This window comes from Mugil cephalus, chromosome 8, assembly GCF_022458985.1.
Source record: "Mugil cephalus isolate CIBA_MC_2020 chromosome 8, CIBA_Mcephalus_1.1, whole genome shotgun sequence".
NCBI lineage: Eukaryota > Metazoa > Chordata > Actinopteri > Mugiliformes > Mugilidae > Mugil > Mugil cephalus.
The window spans coordinates 26,004,708-26,017,882 of record NC_061777.1 but is presented as its reverse complement, the minus strand read 5'-3'; the positions used below and the strand labels follow the sequence as shown (position 1 = coordinate 26,017,882).

Below are 13,175 nucleotides of genomic sequence, written 5' to 3'. Positions count from 1 at the left end.
TAAAAGAACCTCTCTATTCCTCTCTCTCTTCCGGCTTCATTTCCGGCAATGTAGAATATAGTTGAATCCGGTTAAAACCTCGTAATAGAAAACAATACACTGTTAGTGTTGCTGTGGATGCGAGGTCATTTTTAATGTATTTTTTTAATGAAGGCCGTCGTTCTGCATACACAGGTAACTTGTAACTACGCTGCTAATAGATCTATGAAGTAAAAATCTATGAAATATTGGGAAAGTTGTCAGTTTAACAGTAGGTCTCCCATTTGCTCGGTGGGTGATATGGCTTTTATGTGTCTTTTATTCTGAAAAAAATCATAAAACGACCGGAAATTACATACAAACACAGCGATCACCTGACTGAAATGTTGACAAAGCAAATCGGGCGACGCGAGAGGGAAGTACAGAGTCTTGTTGATGAGTTTCTGGTCAGGCTTTAAACTACTGACATGTCCAGGCATCAAATCACGGACATATGTGACACTGAGGGCATCTGTAGTTTATTTTTCCGTCCTCGTTTGGCTGCACGACCACTGTGACTTTGTACGAAAGCCGCTGTGAGCCCATGTGAAGGAACAAGCAGAGAGTAGGTAAACATCGGCACAAGCCAAGCTCATTGCTGACTGCGGTCAGGATGGACATCCAGGATGAAAGGAGAAGGCTGCTGGATGCGGAGGGTGGAGACGAGGACCCTACGGGACTCATGTCTGAGCAAGATGCTTACCTGAGGTCAGTTTCAGATCTTTTAACTCCATCTACTGCGCCGGAAAAGTGGTAACTTAACCGGATCAGCATTTTAGAGGATGTAGTTGATGGTGCTGTTAAACTGGATTGAATTAAAAGTCAGTCTGCCTTAGACTAGCCCTTTGAGTAATATAGGGTTGGCAAAGTGTCGGTAGAGCACGATAATAATGAATGAACAGCTGAGTTGATGTGAACGAACGCTGAACACGTTCGTGAAGCTAAGAGGACTAAGGGACTTTTGAATCAGAGTGCATCGGTTTTTGACTGGTGTACATAATGCATTAGGCGCATCCATAATCAGGAACTAAACGACACGCATTCTAAACAGTAATGGCTGCGTAGTTGAAGAACACTCATGTGTGCTGCCAAACCTGCGGTTTAAAAATTACAAGTCAACTTAGTGGTCAGTTAAATATCACTCATACCCATTCGGTACTGTATATAAATGGTTATTTTTGTGTTTAAAATAAAACAAAATACATAACTTCTCTGAATGTCAGGTCACATTTTAATGTGCAAACGTATCGCAGGTGAACTTCCTTGATCATTTGTCACATGGTGATCTTTGACCTTTACCTTGTCCACCCAGCTCTTAGTCCTATCTCTCCCCACAGCAAAGTGAAGAACGGAAAATTGTACCTGGCTACGTTCGCGTGCGTGCTGGGGCCCATGAGCTTCGGGTTCGTGCTGGGATACAGCTCCCCTGCCATCCCCGAGCTCACCACAATCGGAGACCCTCGGCTGAGGCTGGATGGCGACCAAGCCTCTTGGTTTGGGGTAAGGTGGTGCGACGACTTCCAGGCTTCAAGTCCTGGTCCCTCACTTGTTGTTGCTTAGAGATTGGTTCTTTAGGAGTGATCACTGACACCTGGATTGATGGTAGTGCTAACCTATAGCAGTCTCTCTCTCCTGGTTAAATAAAACACATCTCAGAGCAGTGTCCTTTTCACTTAAGTTCCTAACATCCTAACAGCATCCTAACAACATAAAGAATATAAAGTGAAATGAAATTACAGGGAAATATTTGGATCAGAATTGTGGCATACTACTACCTCATGATGTTACCCTAAAGTCTCTTTGCACCTTAAAGTGAGAGAAGAAACAATGGAAATCATTAAAACATCAACTGAAAAATGATATAGTAAGTAGTAAGTAAGTATATTGGACATAAATTGGTCAAGTAAAATGCAGTCCTGTGTTCCAGTCTATAGTGACGTTGGGAGCAGCGGCTGGAGGCCTGCTGGGTGGCTGGATGGTGGAGAAGATTGGGAGGAAGCTCAGCCTGATGTTCTGCTCGCTGCCTTTCGTCTTCGGTTTCACCGTCATCATTGCGGCGCAGAATGTGTGGATGCTTTACCTCGGCAGGGCGCTCACTGGCCTCGCCAGCGGAGTCACGTCGCTGGTCGTTCCGGTAATAAGCATTTCTTCCTGTGTTGATGTTGGGATTTCGTGCTTGGCTAAAGCAAACGTACACACAATTTAAAATATGCAAGCTGACATTTTATGACAACCATTTACTTCCTTATTCTGATTAGAGAAAAGTTCACAAGCTGATATTTTCACAAGAAAACGGTCAGGCTTACGAACCTATAAGCCATCAACATGTTAATAGTTGTGTCTTAATTCTTTGTCTTTAGTATAGACCATTTTAGCTGGTTGTCCCTAGAGCTGAACCACTTAACTCTACAAGCAATCTGATTATTTGACCATTTGAATTATCATTTAACCGAGGACATCATTCATAAAGAAAAAATGCAAATGATTCTATTCACCTTTTGTCTCTTTCCAATCTGTGGAATATACATTAAATTATATTTTTATCTCTTCTAAGTGTACCTCAAAGGGAAGGTTTTCAGTACTTTTATTAACATGGGAATGGACAAATATGTGTCCATTCCAACAGTTATTATTGTAACAGTCCCACACAATGAACAGTGCAGTCCAGAATATTCTCCTAAATAACCTTAAAGGTACCAGATGCCCCAAAAAATATGTTATGTTGCTATCTATCCAGCAGGATCTGCCTTCGGTGAGTGGTGCTGTGTGCTTGGTCAACAAGTGGTATTTGGGACTCCATAAAATATATGTTTGGTAACAGTCCACGGTGCTCAGATGAGTTATATGACTATGTCCCTGTTAGTCTTCTGTCCTACACCACATAAACCCCACCCAAACGATTTGATTGGTCAGTAGGTGTTTTGAGAAGCATAATCACTGCCAAACGGAGAGACTCCAGACCACTGTTGCCAGATCGGGCAGATGTGAATTTTATATTTTGTGGGTAAAAATTGAATTGTGTGGCCTGGGATCAGTTGAACGCTGATTTGAAACAAAACCAAAGTGCATTTACTCTTCAAAAGAAAGCTTTTAGAGAAGCTCCGTCTCCCAATCAGTGGACTACATAACACCATCAAATAGCCCCGTAGTAGATAGATTTGAGTAGTTGTGTTGGTTGGCTTCTATTACTCTGTCTGCATTTTTCAAGGAGGTTTGTATCTTTTTACCATGGTAAACATTACTTGTGCACTTGTGCTTACTAGTTTCCCAAACTATGAGTCAGATCGAGAGTCAAATTACAGAATGTGTGTTATTACCACATTAACTTAATCATCCGTGCTATGAATATTTGCTCTTCCACTGTTTGATGTCGGTGTAAATTGAATATATATATATATATATTTTTTTTTTTTTTAGATCATTCAGAAGACCACATTTTGGGCACACTAGCTCATTTATCACCATGATGTTTTTATATGGTTGTGTTTTTTTATGAGAACAGAAACCTCACTGTCATTGATGTTCTGCTATGATCTCCTCACACAGCTGTATATCTCTGAGATGGCACATGAACGTGTCCGTGGGAAGCTGGGCTCCTGTGTGCAACTCATGGTGGTGCTAGGCATCATGGGAGCTTACCTTGCAGGTATGTTTTCTAAACTGAACGTGTTTATGGCATATCTTACATTGTATGGTTTATCAAGCTCAGTCTTAAATCGAAGCAGTTAAAAGCTGTTAATCATTATGAGAGTTTTTACTCACGCAACGTTTGACTTAACTACATCCACAAGTGTAACAGAGGCTATGGTATCTGCCCTCTTTACTGTAATATGTTTGCCTTTGCCGCTCTGCCAAGCATCCTGTGGTGTAAAGTCTTTTACACAGAAGTTGCTGGTTGTAACATCTGTTAAGAAGAAATGAGAAACCATCATGTGACATAATATAATCAGATTCTTCCTGTGGGAAAATATAGCCTCTCCTGACAAATCTTGTTAGCTGCATGCCGCTCACATTTACCCAATAAAAGCCGCCGTGTCTCTTGGGGCCGGTCGTCTCACGCAGTTCAGATATGATGGCTGTGTTTCTTCAGTCAGTTGTTGAATAAATTGTATAGGCCTTTTAGGTTGTTTCAAACTGTGGAATAACACTCCAAGCTGAAACAGTCACTTCATTAATGACCTGGTTAGACAAATAATCAACTATCTTGATTGACTGATTGTTTCAGAGCAGGAATGGCTATCTCTTTCTGTGTTAGCCCAGTTATTGACCAATTATTTCTACCAGTGTAACCCTGTGACCCTTGGGAAAGATAAGCAGATATACTGTTGCTTTTTATAGACTTTTCACATGTCCACCATAACCTCACTGTCAGGTTTCAGTTTCTCAAATCACTGTCTTTAACGCTCAACAAAGAACTCTTGTGCAGTTGCAGGGGAAGCTTATACACTTTTATAATAATAAATTCAACTTTGTCCCCAATGAAATGTCCACAGTTTTCATTTGATGAACACAATTCCCTCTATAGACACTTTTTATTGTATAGCTGTATGTGAATAGTTCGTTGCACCTGATGTTGTGTCTCTTCTATTTCTGCTCGGTGGGCCACAGCTGAGATGGCCGTGGCTTGCAGTATTGTGGACTGGTGAACTGCTGCGCATGTACAGTACATACTTCAGTTTGGGTAGTGGGGCCTGAAGTTCAGAGTCCAGGGGGCTTCTTATCTGACACAGGTCTAGATAGCCGGCTAAAGTACCAGTACATAACGTAACATAGTTAACTCACGTTTCATTCATTCATTACATGATGAATCGAGTTGAGTACCTGGCGATTCAGGACTTTACCGCTTAAGCAGTTGGAGATAAAAGGATTGGGACCACATCAACTGATTTAATCATTTCTCAAGAGGGAAAAAACAAAACTAGGTCATTCAATCAGGAGTGTTTGAAGCAGAAAACTCGGTTAACCGGGCGCTCATCAAAATAGTTCTCGATGAGTCTAATTTATTTCTAACCTAAATGTAATTGATAATGTTGTTTACGTATTGTTTGAATTATAATGAAATTTGCGTAATGGTTAACTGACAATACGTGTGTGTGTGAGGACACAACCCCACGTGGGTTCCCCTACAGGGTGTTTTTACCTGTGTGTGGAGCTGACATGGCTGTGGTATATTGTGTGTGGTGACCTTGTATATTGATTGCTGTGTTTTGGATGTGCGCCGTTCACGCCATGAGCCATGCGTTGTGCTTCTATTGTTGTCACATCATAGTTTCGAACTTGAGTATTTGATATCGTGAGATCTTGAACACTGCTGTTTAGTGGCACTACTGATATGATAATATATCAGATTGCTATTGTTTGTGTGATGGCATTTTTCAGCTGCTGGTTAATGTCAGGCGCTGTGTTCCCCTCTCTAACTGTGTTTTTGTTGTGAGGGTATTGATTAAGAAAATTTGACTGGCCTGGGATGACTTTCACGTTTTTTTTTTTTTTTAATGCAGATTTGAAACTAAACCAAAGTACTCATCTCAAGTCAGCTTGTAGAGAAGCTCCATTTGCCCTTCAGTGGTCTATGTTACAAAATCATCTGCCTTCATAGGAGATGGTTGTGAGTAGTTGTAACAGTTGGCTCCTGCATTTGTTACTGGATGATTTCTATGCTTTGACTGCATTGCTTTTTATGATACACAACATTAGACTATTCAGTCTGGGTGCTTTAAATACTAAATTATGTATTAATTTGAACTTTGTGGCTTTGTGTGTGTTTTGCCCATTTTTGAACAGCATTTGGTCTGGAAACAAATGGCCAAAAACTGCTGCACAACAACAAATTTGTCAGCATGATGTTAGTCTGGCTACCAGGTTACAACTGTTCTTGTAGCTAAACTTGTACCCTTTTCCCTTCAGTCCAGTTCACTTTTGATTGTCCTGGCAGATCTTTACCAAAACATAATCAGTTCCCAACGGGGAGACTCTAGACCATCTTTTTGCCTTCTTCTTCTGAATGATTATTATTCCTTTCAGAATTTCCACAGAACCACTGTGGAATGGCCAACACTGTACTCACTGTAGAAGTGGAACTATCAGATCATGCAGAGAAATATATTTTTAGAAGACTTCTGTGAAGAAATATGGATTTCACAACGATCCACTGTGTCCTGCAAACTTTAGTCTGTCATGTACTGTCACCTTGCATGTATAAGTGTCCCAGGAGAAAGGAATCAGGCATAAATCTGATGAATTTAAAACACTGAATTTAAAATGAAAATGAGTGATGTAGAATTGATAATTATTTTCTTCTTTCATTCTTTCTTTCTTTTGGGAGGCCTAACAAACGTTATCATGTGGTGAGTTTTCATCTGTTTGAGATCGTTGTTGTTTAGAAAGAAGAAGAAGAGAACATCCTCAAACTCAGCCAGTAACAGCTCCACATTTGTGACGACAAAATGTACAAACTACAAACTAGGGCTCAACAGACCCACTGTATGTCCCTATCAATAAGTCAGAAAGAGACCGGAGCTAAAAATCTAAAAAGTCCATCCAAGTTTGGCCCTGTTCAGGCTTCGCATTAACATCCAACCTGAGCAAGCCAATCACAAGTGGCCTGCTCTATGAACTTGTCGTCACATCTGGCATTAAAATGTGTTTCCACCACTGACTGTATATACTATGGAAAAACCGATCGTTGCGTCACCAATTGGATTCTGAACCTTGAAAATGAAGCTTGAAGTGCACAGAGTCTGTGGTCGTCATGTTGAATGAGCTTTACTCCACCCCCGCAGATATTCAAAATATGGACATGGGGGGTTGTGTCAGATGTTGAGACCTGCCCACCCAACTCTCTGTCAGCTCAAAGCAGGAATGCCCTTAATTATGCAGAACTTTAAACCTTAATACAAAGTAAACAAATGGGTTAGATGGGTTAGAAAAATTCAACCCCTGTACAGTTGTCATGAATAGTGAAATAAATTATTGAGACCAAAACCACTTTTTGTACCAGGCTGTAAACATGTTTAATATTGCTGTAAATTTGGGCTTTTTAACATGGGGATTTGCTGTCTTTAAGAGACAGCCTCAAGCGGCCACTTGATGAACTGCAGCTTTTTGCACTTCCGCATGGGCTTCATCACTCAGACCTGGAGGTTGCCACTTGGTCTCTACATGTGTCTCATACAGCACTTGACATCCAGTCTCATTTTTGCAGCCCTGACATAATTTGGTCAGTAGAATATTGTGAAAGCTGCATCACTGATCTCTATTAATCTCTGTATCAGAACAGCGCATGGCTGTTTCTTGTATGTGTATGTCATGACCTGGTAGTACAAAATTACATATTTTGGAACAAGCTGTAAAGTCTCGTCTCAGGTGTTATTTATTTATTTATTTGTTTATCTCTGACATTGAGTTAGATATTTAGAGACCTGCACACCATGCTGTAATTTTATTGCTGCTTTGTTTGAAGCAGTGAGAGAAAAATCTCTCAAAGGAGAGGAAAATGCAGGCCAGTCATTTCCTTATTATATTTAAGGACTAAATATTTTTTTAAAAATTACTAAAGAATAGACATCATCAAGCAGATTAATAACTAACTAAAACAAATCTTGAATATGCATCAGTATTATATTAACTACCTAAAATGACTGAAACCATCATTGAAAGAAAAATATTTGACATGTATTTTAGTTTGGCCCAAATCCCTTCCACTAACATGGAGGAGGAGCTTATGACCTATACTACGGCCAATCACCAGGGGGAGCTCTACTTACTTTGGCATCAGTCTTGAGGAGCTGTTCCGCCGTCCATCTTTATACAGTCTGTGGTTCACACTTGAACTTGAGCGAGGCCTTTGATGCCTCAGAAAGTTAAGCACAGCTCGGTTGAGAAACATATGCGGATCTGTTAACTAACTGTGATCTGTGTGAACTCTTCCTGCAGGACTTTACATTGACTGGCGCTGGCTGGCAATCTGTAGCTCCATCCCCCCGACGCTACTGATGGTATGTATGTGCTTCATGCCAGAGACGCCACGCTTCCTACTTTCACAGGGCAAGAGGCGGGAGGCTGAGGAGGCGCTGCGCTTCCTGCGTGGACCGGACGCCCCCGTCGAATGGGAGTGTGCCCGCATTGAAGATGCCTGTGATGAGCAGGTGAGCTGACTGCCAGAGGGTTCAAAAAGTACCGAATAAGCAGATAATTTACACACCTTGCTCCTCAACAAAATGTCCAAGAAAATGTCTAGACAGTTCAGGTGCAGGTAGTGAAATGTTTCACTGCGGATTCTGCGGCGTGTGTTCTGATGATCAGGGTCTGTTTTCTCTCAGGGCTCCAGCTTCCAGATGTCCGACCTGAAGGACCCAGGCGTCTACAAGCCTCTGATGATTGGCATCATGCTGATGATCTTTCAGCAGATGTCAGGGATCAATGCCATCATGTTCTATGCGGAGAACATATTTGAACAGGCACATTTTAAGGTGACACAGGCTCTCAAGTTTCCATTCGGTCACAACTACATGTGCACTACAATTCCTCAGTGTTTTTCCTGTCCTGTACTTGCTTTCTTTTTTTCCTGATACATTTATTTGGTGAATATATGGATTTGTTTAAAATATGGATTTGTTTCAGGTGGTAATCAAACAAAGTAAAACTAATATATAAATAAAATTTCACAAAAAATTTGACAATATGATCATATCTTGAATTCTTTGTTCTTATTTGTTCAGGAGAGTGACCTGGCTTCAGTGATCGTAGGTCTCATTCAGGTCGTCTTTACCGCAGGAGCAGCACTAATCATGGACAAAGCAGGAAGGAAAGTCCTTCTCACCATCTCAGGTATATAAAGTTTTTCTGACTTTCTTTGTCTTTAGCACCAAGATCAGCCTCAAGCTTCTTGTTTCTTAATTTCTCTAGGTGTTGCCATGGCAATCAGCACCATAGCGTTCGGGGTTTATTTTTACTTGATGTCCAAAGTTCACCACACCACCTCCCTGAGCGTGTTGATGCTGGACATCCAGACCAAGGCTACTGAAGAACCCCCCTCTAACCCATTGTCCTGGCTGGCTCTGGCCAGCATGGCTGTCTTCATCTCAGGTGAGTTCACACTGCAATATATAGACAAAATATTAAAACCAGTTTATCAGCCAAATGAAAGATTTTAAATTTAAATGCTCAGGTAGAAAAAAAACTACCAATCTATATTAAATTTTCATTCAATTCATTTTATTTCCTTTTTATTTGCCTTCCACCTCTCTTCTCTTCCTTCATCCAAGTACAGAGAATGGAGGCCCCATCCTTTATAATGAAATCTCTTTTATTTAACTCTAAAGTTAAAAAAAAAAAGGACAAAAAGCAAAAGGACAGTCATCCTGGGCAATCTGATCGCTAGTGGACATGTTAAAGTACAGATGTGGACACATCCATTACACAATCAGGCAGCATTTGAATGATTTGATCAATAGGATGAGGTCATCTCCAAATCATTCCATTGAGTTCCACAATGAGTCTTGGGTCACATTAAAGACCTCCCACTCAACCGGGGTGACCTTTGAAACGCTAATCCTCACTAAGGTTGCGGGGGTCTGGAGCCTATCCCATTGGGCAAGAAGTGGGGTACACCCTGGACAGGTCTCCAGTCTCTTCTTCTTCTTCTACGACCGGCTTTCTTGGACGTTTTTGTTCCAGTGCCACACGCCAGTGCAGCGGTGTTGGAGCATGCGCACACGCATTATCCGATTGAAAACTGTGATTCAGTCGCATTATCTGGGTGTCTCAATCAGATAATGAGAACTCCGTAGTAAAGTATTTACATGCACTTAAGTTCTCCTGTTATAGTCCAATTGAGGCAATAATTCATTTTTTTCACGTGCATTTAAACGCACTGACTGACACAAACAACCATTCACACTCACACTCACACCTAGGGTCAATTTAGAGTCACATATCAGCCTAATGGGCATGTGAGGAAAGCGGAGTACCCAGAGAAAAATCACGCAGACACAAGGAGACACGTAAACTCCACCCAGAAAGGCCCGGTCTGGACTCAAACCTAGACCTAATATTATTATCATTAGCCATATTATAAATGATCACCTGAAAAAGAAGGAAGCTCAGTAAGTGATGTGTGCTCATTAGTAATTTAAAGGTATTCTGTCCTTGTAGCTTGGTGACTAAATTATAAATAAATCTACACAATAATTAACAAATGAACTGTGTAGTTTAATTGCAGGTGTGATCATGTTGATGTATAAATTACTGTGTATGGAAGTGTCCAAGGTTCAGGTCTAATTTGAGCTATGTCTTTAAAACCACTGAGATCAGGGAGGAGGTCAGTATATAAATAATAACTTAATGTGTGTGCTTTCAGTGAGTTAGAGATACTTTACAGCTTGTTCCAAAATATGTATCCCCAAGTCCTGACACGCACACACAACAGACAGACGTTCAAGCGCTGATTGGAACGCATGTTAATAATAACTGTTGCTGGGTTCAGGTTTTGCTCTAGGTTGGGGACCGATCCCATGGCTGGTCATGTCAGAGATTTTCCCCGCCAAGGTGAGGGGGTTTGCCAGTGCTGTGTGCGTCCTTACCAACTGGACCATGGCATTCGTTGTCACCAAAACCTTCCAAGATATGATGGTGAGTGGGACTCAAAAACACATCTATAAAACATAATAATCTAAATCTCAAACAGAGGTATAATTTAATATATGTAGCATGTTTTGTTAAAATAGTCGGATAGAAAATCTGCACAGAGCATGGCAAAGCAATTTTGTTTAGTTTAAATTGGTGCACATTCAGTTTCATGTGGCCTAATATCCTGTCAGAACTTGCACTTGCATTAATGTCTGTATAACTATGACCTCTTCTAGAGTGCTCTAACCAGTGCTGGGACCTTCTGGCTGTTCGCCTCTATGTGCACTGTCAGCGTCATCTTCACCGTACTCTTCGTCCCAGAGACCAAAGGCAAGACTCTGGAGCAGATCGAGGCCACTTTCAGAGGGACGTCGGGTCCATGAAACTGTCTCTTCAAGAAAAGAAAAATCTTTTATCTCTAAACTGACTCTGGGGAAACTGGGCATTTTTATAATTTTTACTAAACCTATGAAGCTAATTGAAACACTATTGTATGACAGAAACAACTGAATTTAATAAATAATTTTTGAACAGTTCCTCCACAGACACACAGTTCTGAATACTGTAAATGCAAAGACTTTCTTAAAATCAGGTTTTACTGAAATTAAACCGCTGTCGCATAGCACCTTTAGCTTAGCATCTCTTGGTTTCTTTGATAGACTAGTTTAAGTGTCAATTTGAATGGTAAAGGCAACAACTTTCTTCTACTCTTGTTTTATCAGTCATCAGTTTTAATGAGAAAGTTTGTAATTTCCACTTTTCGTTTAACTCTACTAAACTTGTTTTACTTCAGCTTTGTTTAGTTCATAGTTCCGTTTAAGTGACAATCGAGATTAGTTTATTTTATGTTAGCTGTGATACTCTCTGTTGGACTAAACTGCCGCCAGGGAGCAAATCCTCTGTTCCTGCTGACTTTCAGTGTTTGATCTATTCATTACACACCTGTAGTTCTACACTGGTCAGATCCTTTAAGACTCCACTGTCTCCTGTAGGCCTTGTTGTGATCATTTTTCTCCTAGGCTAAATATTCAAGATGGACAAATTTCCTCAGGTGTCGGACATTTTGACAGTGTAATCAAGTTCTAAAGTTCAGCAGAATGTGTAAGAGTTTCTGTATAAAGCGCCGCACACATTGTGGACATGGCGGAGAGTTGATGGCATGGCATTTTGTTCGAAAACAGAACAAAAGTACAAGTTTTGACTGAGGTGAATGCATCGTAAATAACTGGAGTCTGCTGTTTACAACGAGTTACCAGCCAGGGTCTGTGAATTGTAAAGAATGTGCTTAGGTAATAACTTTAAATCATTGTAAGGTAAGGTACTCTTATAAAGAAAATGTTTTAAACGTGTCAACTGACTTGTGCCAATGCAAACTGTGATGTAATTTTAACTTCAGAAGTGATGGGTCTGAAGAAACAATATATATATATATATATTTTTTTTTTTACAATTTATGTTATTTTTCTCCAATCTTTTTTTATTTGTCCATTTTTTTTCTGTTGGTGGGATATTTGTAATGTGTAAAAATTCACAAATATGTATATTATTTACAGATTGTGAAGTGAGACTGTACAAAATTAAATGACACTCTTTGTCTCAGTTTCCCCAGCGGTTTGTAGTCATATGAGTAACTATTTTTTGTATGAAAACAAACTTCAAACTTAACTCTACAATATGGTAGCCTGAACTACTTTCAGAGGCATCTTGTTCTAGTTTAATTATGTTTTGACGTCACTTAATTAGAGAATAGCCTATAATATAACTATTAAAACACATTTCTTTCCCTTTATTTTACAAAACAAAATGTGTAAACATTGAGGTAATCAATCGGTTATGTAACAAAATGTCAACACATCCATACTGGATGAAAAGTACAGCATTTTATATCATATTTCCAATAACACCAGCAGAAAAGCAAGAATGAGGGTTCTACTCAAATCGGTACAACCACGCGCTGGAATAATTAAGTTAGAACTTAATTATAATTAATAATTCTGAAGAGGGCTCCAAAATAAATAAATAAAAATGCAGCCAACGCAACTACTCAAATGATGAAAGTTTAACATATGATCTGAATGACAATGACGACTGAAAACGGTAAATTAAATATATAAGAATGAATAACTCATAAATATTATTTTATCTGTTAAAAAGTGCTGTGCGACAGCAGTGAATGTTAAGAATCTTTAAATTTAAATTTTTACATGTTTTATTTATAAATGTATTCATTGCTTAGATAGGTGTTTAAGTCATATAATTAAAAGTTGCATATTGCAGTTTTCTTATCGTTTCAAATCCGGAGTTTGCGCATTAAAACCTTTATCAATTTTCAAAATAAGATCCGTTCCCATTAAACTATACACCAAAGTGATAGATTTAATTAGTTTCTTGTTCCGAAGTTTTTGAAGCTACCTTAAAAAACGTATATGAAAACACAACATTTCTGAAAGTCTGTTGCTGACTATTATCTTGTATTTAAACTTTCAAAGTTCACAAAGCGAAATTATTTTGACAGTCGCCCTCCACGC

At 39.7% G+C, this 13,175-nt stretch overlaps 1 protein-coding gene across 1 annotated transcript; it reads left to right on the top strand.

Annotated features, from left to right (window-relative positions):
- Positions 1 to 350: 350 nt before the first annotated feature.
- On the top strand, positions 351 to 12,255 carry slc2a8 (solute carrier family 2 member 8). The gene is made up of 10 exons (XM_047592687.1): positions 351 to 726; positions 1,356 to 1,518; positions 1,946 to 2,152; positions 3,565 to 3,664; positions 7,954 to 8,165; positions 8,340 to 8,489; positions 8,739 to 8,847; positions 8,926 to 9,105; positions 10,505 to 10,650; positions 10,884 to 12,255. Exons 1-10 carry the CDS (start codon positions 632 to 634, stop codon positions 11,028 to 11,030), a joined length of 1,509 nt encoding a protein of 502 aa, XP_047448643.1. The 5' UTR covers positions 351 to 631; the 3' UTR covers positions 11,031 to 12,255.
- Positions 12,256 to 13,175: the final 920 nt, after the last annotated feature.

Excerpts from the sequence above, each read along its gene's own strand:
- slc2a8 (XM_047592687.1), top strand. The coding sequence starts at position 632 with ATGGACATCCAGGATGAAAGGAGAAGGCTGCTGGATGCGGAGGGTGGA. Across the intron at positions 3,665-7,953 it reads CATGGGAGCTTACCTTGCAG|GACTTTACATTGACTGGCGC; the intron begins GTATGTTTTCTA and ends CTCTTCCTGCAG. Across the intron at positions 8,848-8,925 it reads AGTCCTTCTCACCATCTCAG|GTGTTGCCATGGCAATCAGC; the intron begins GTATATAAAGTT and ends TAATTTCTCTAG.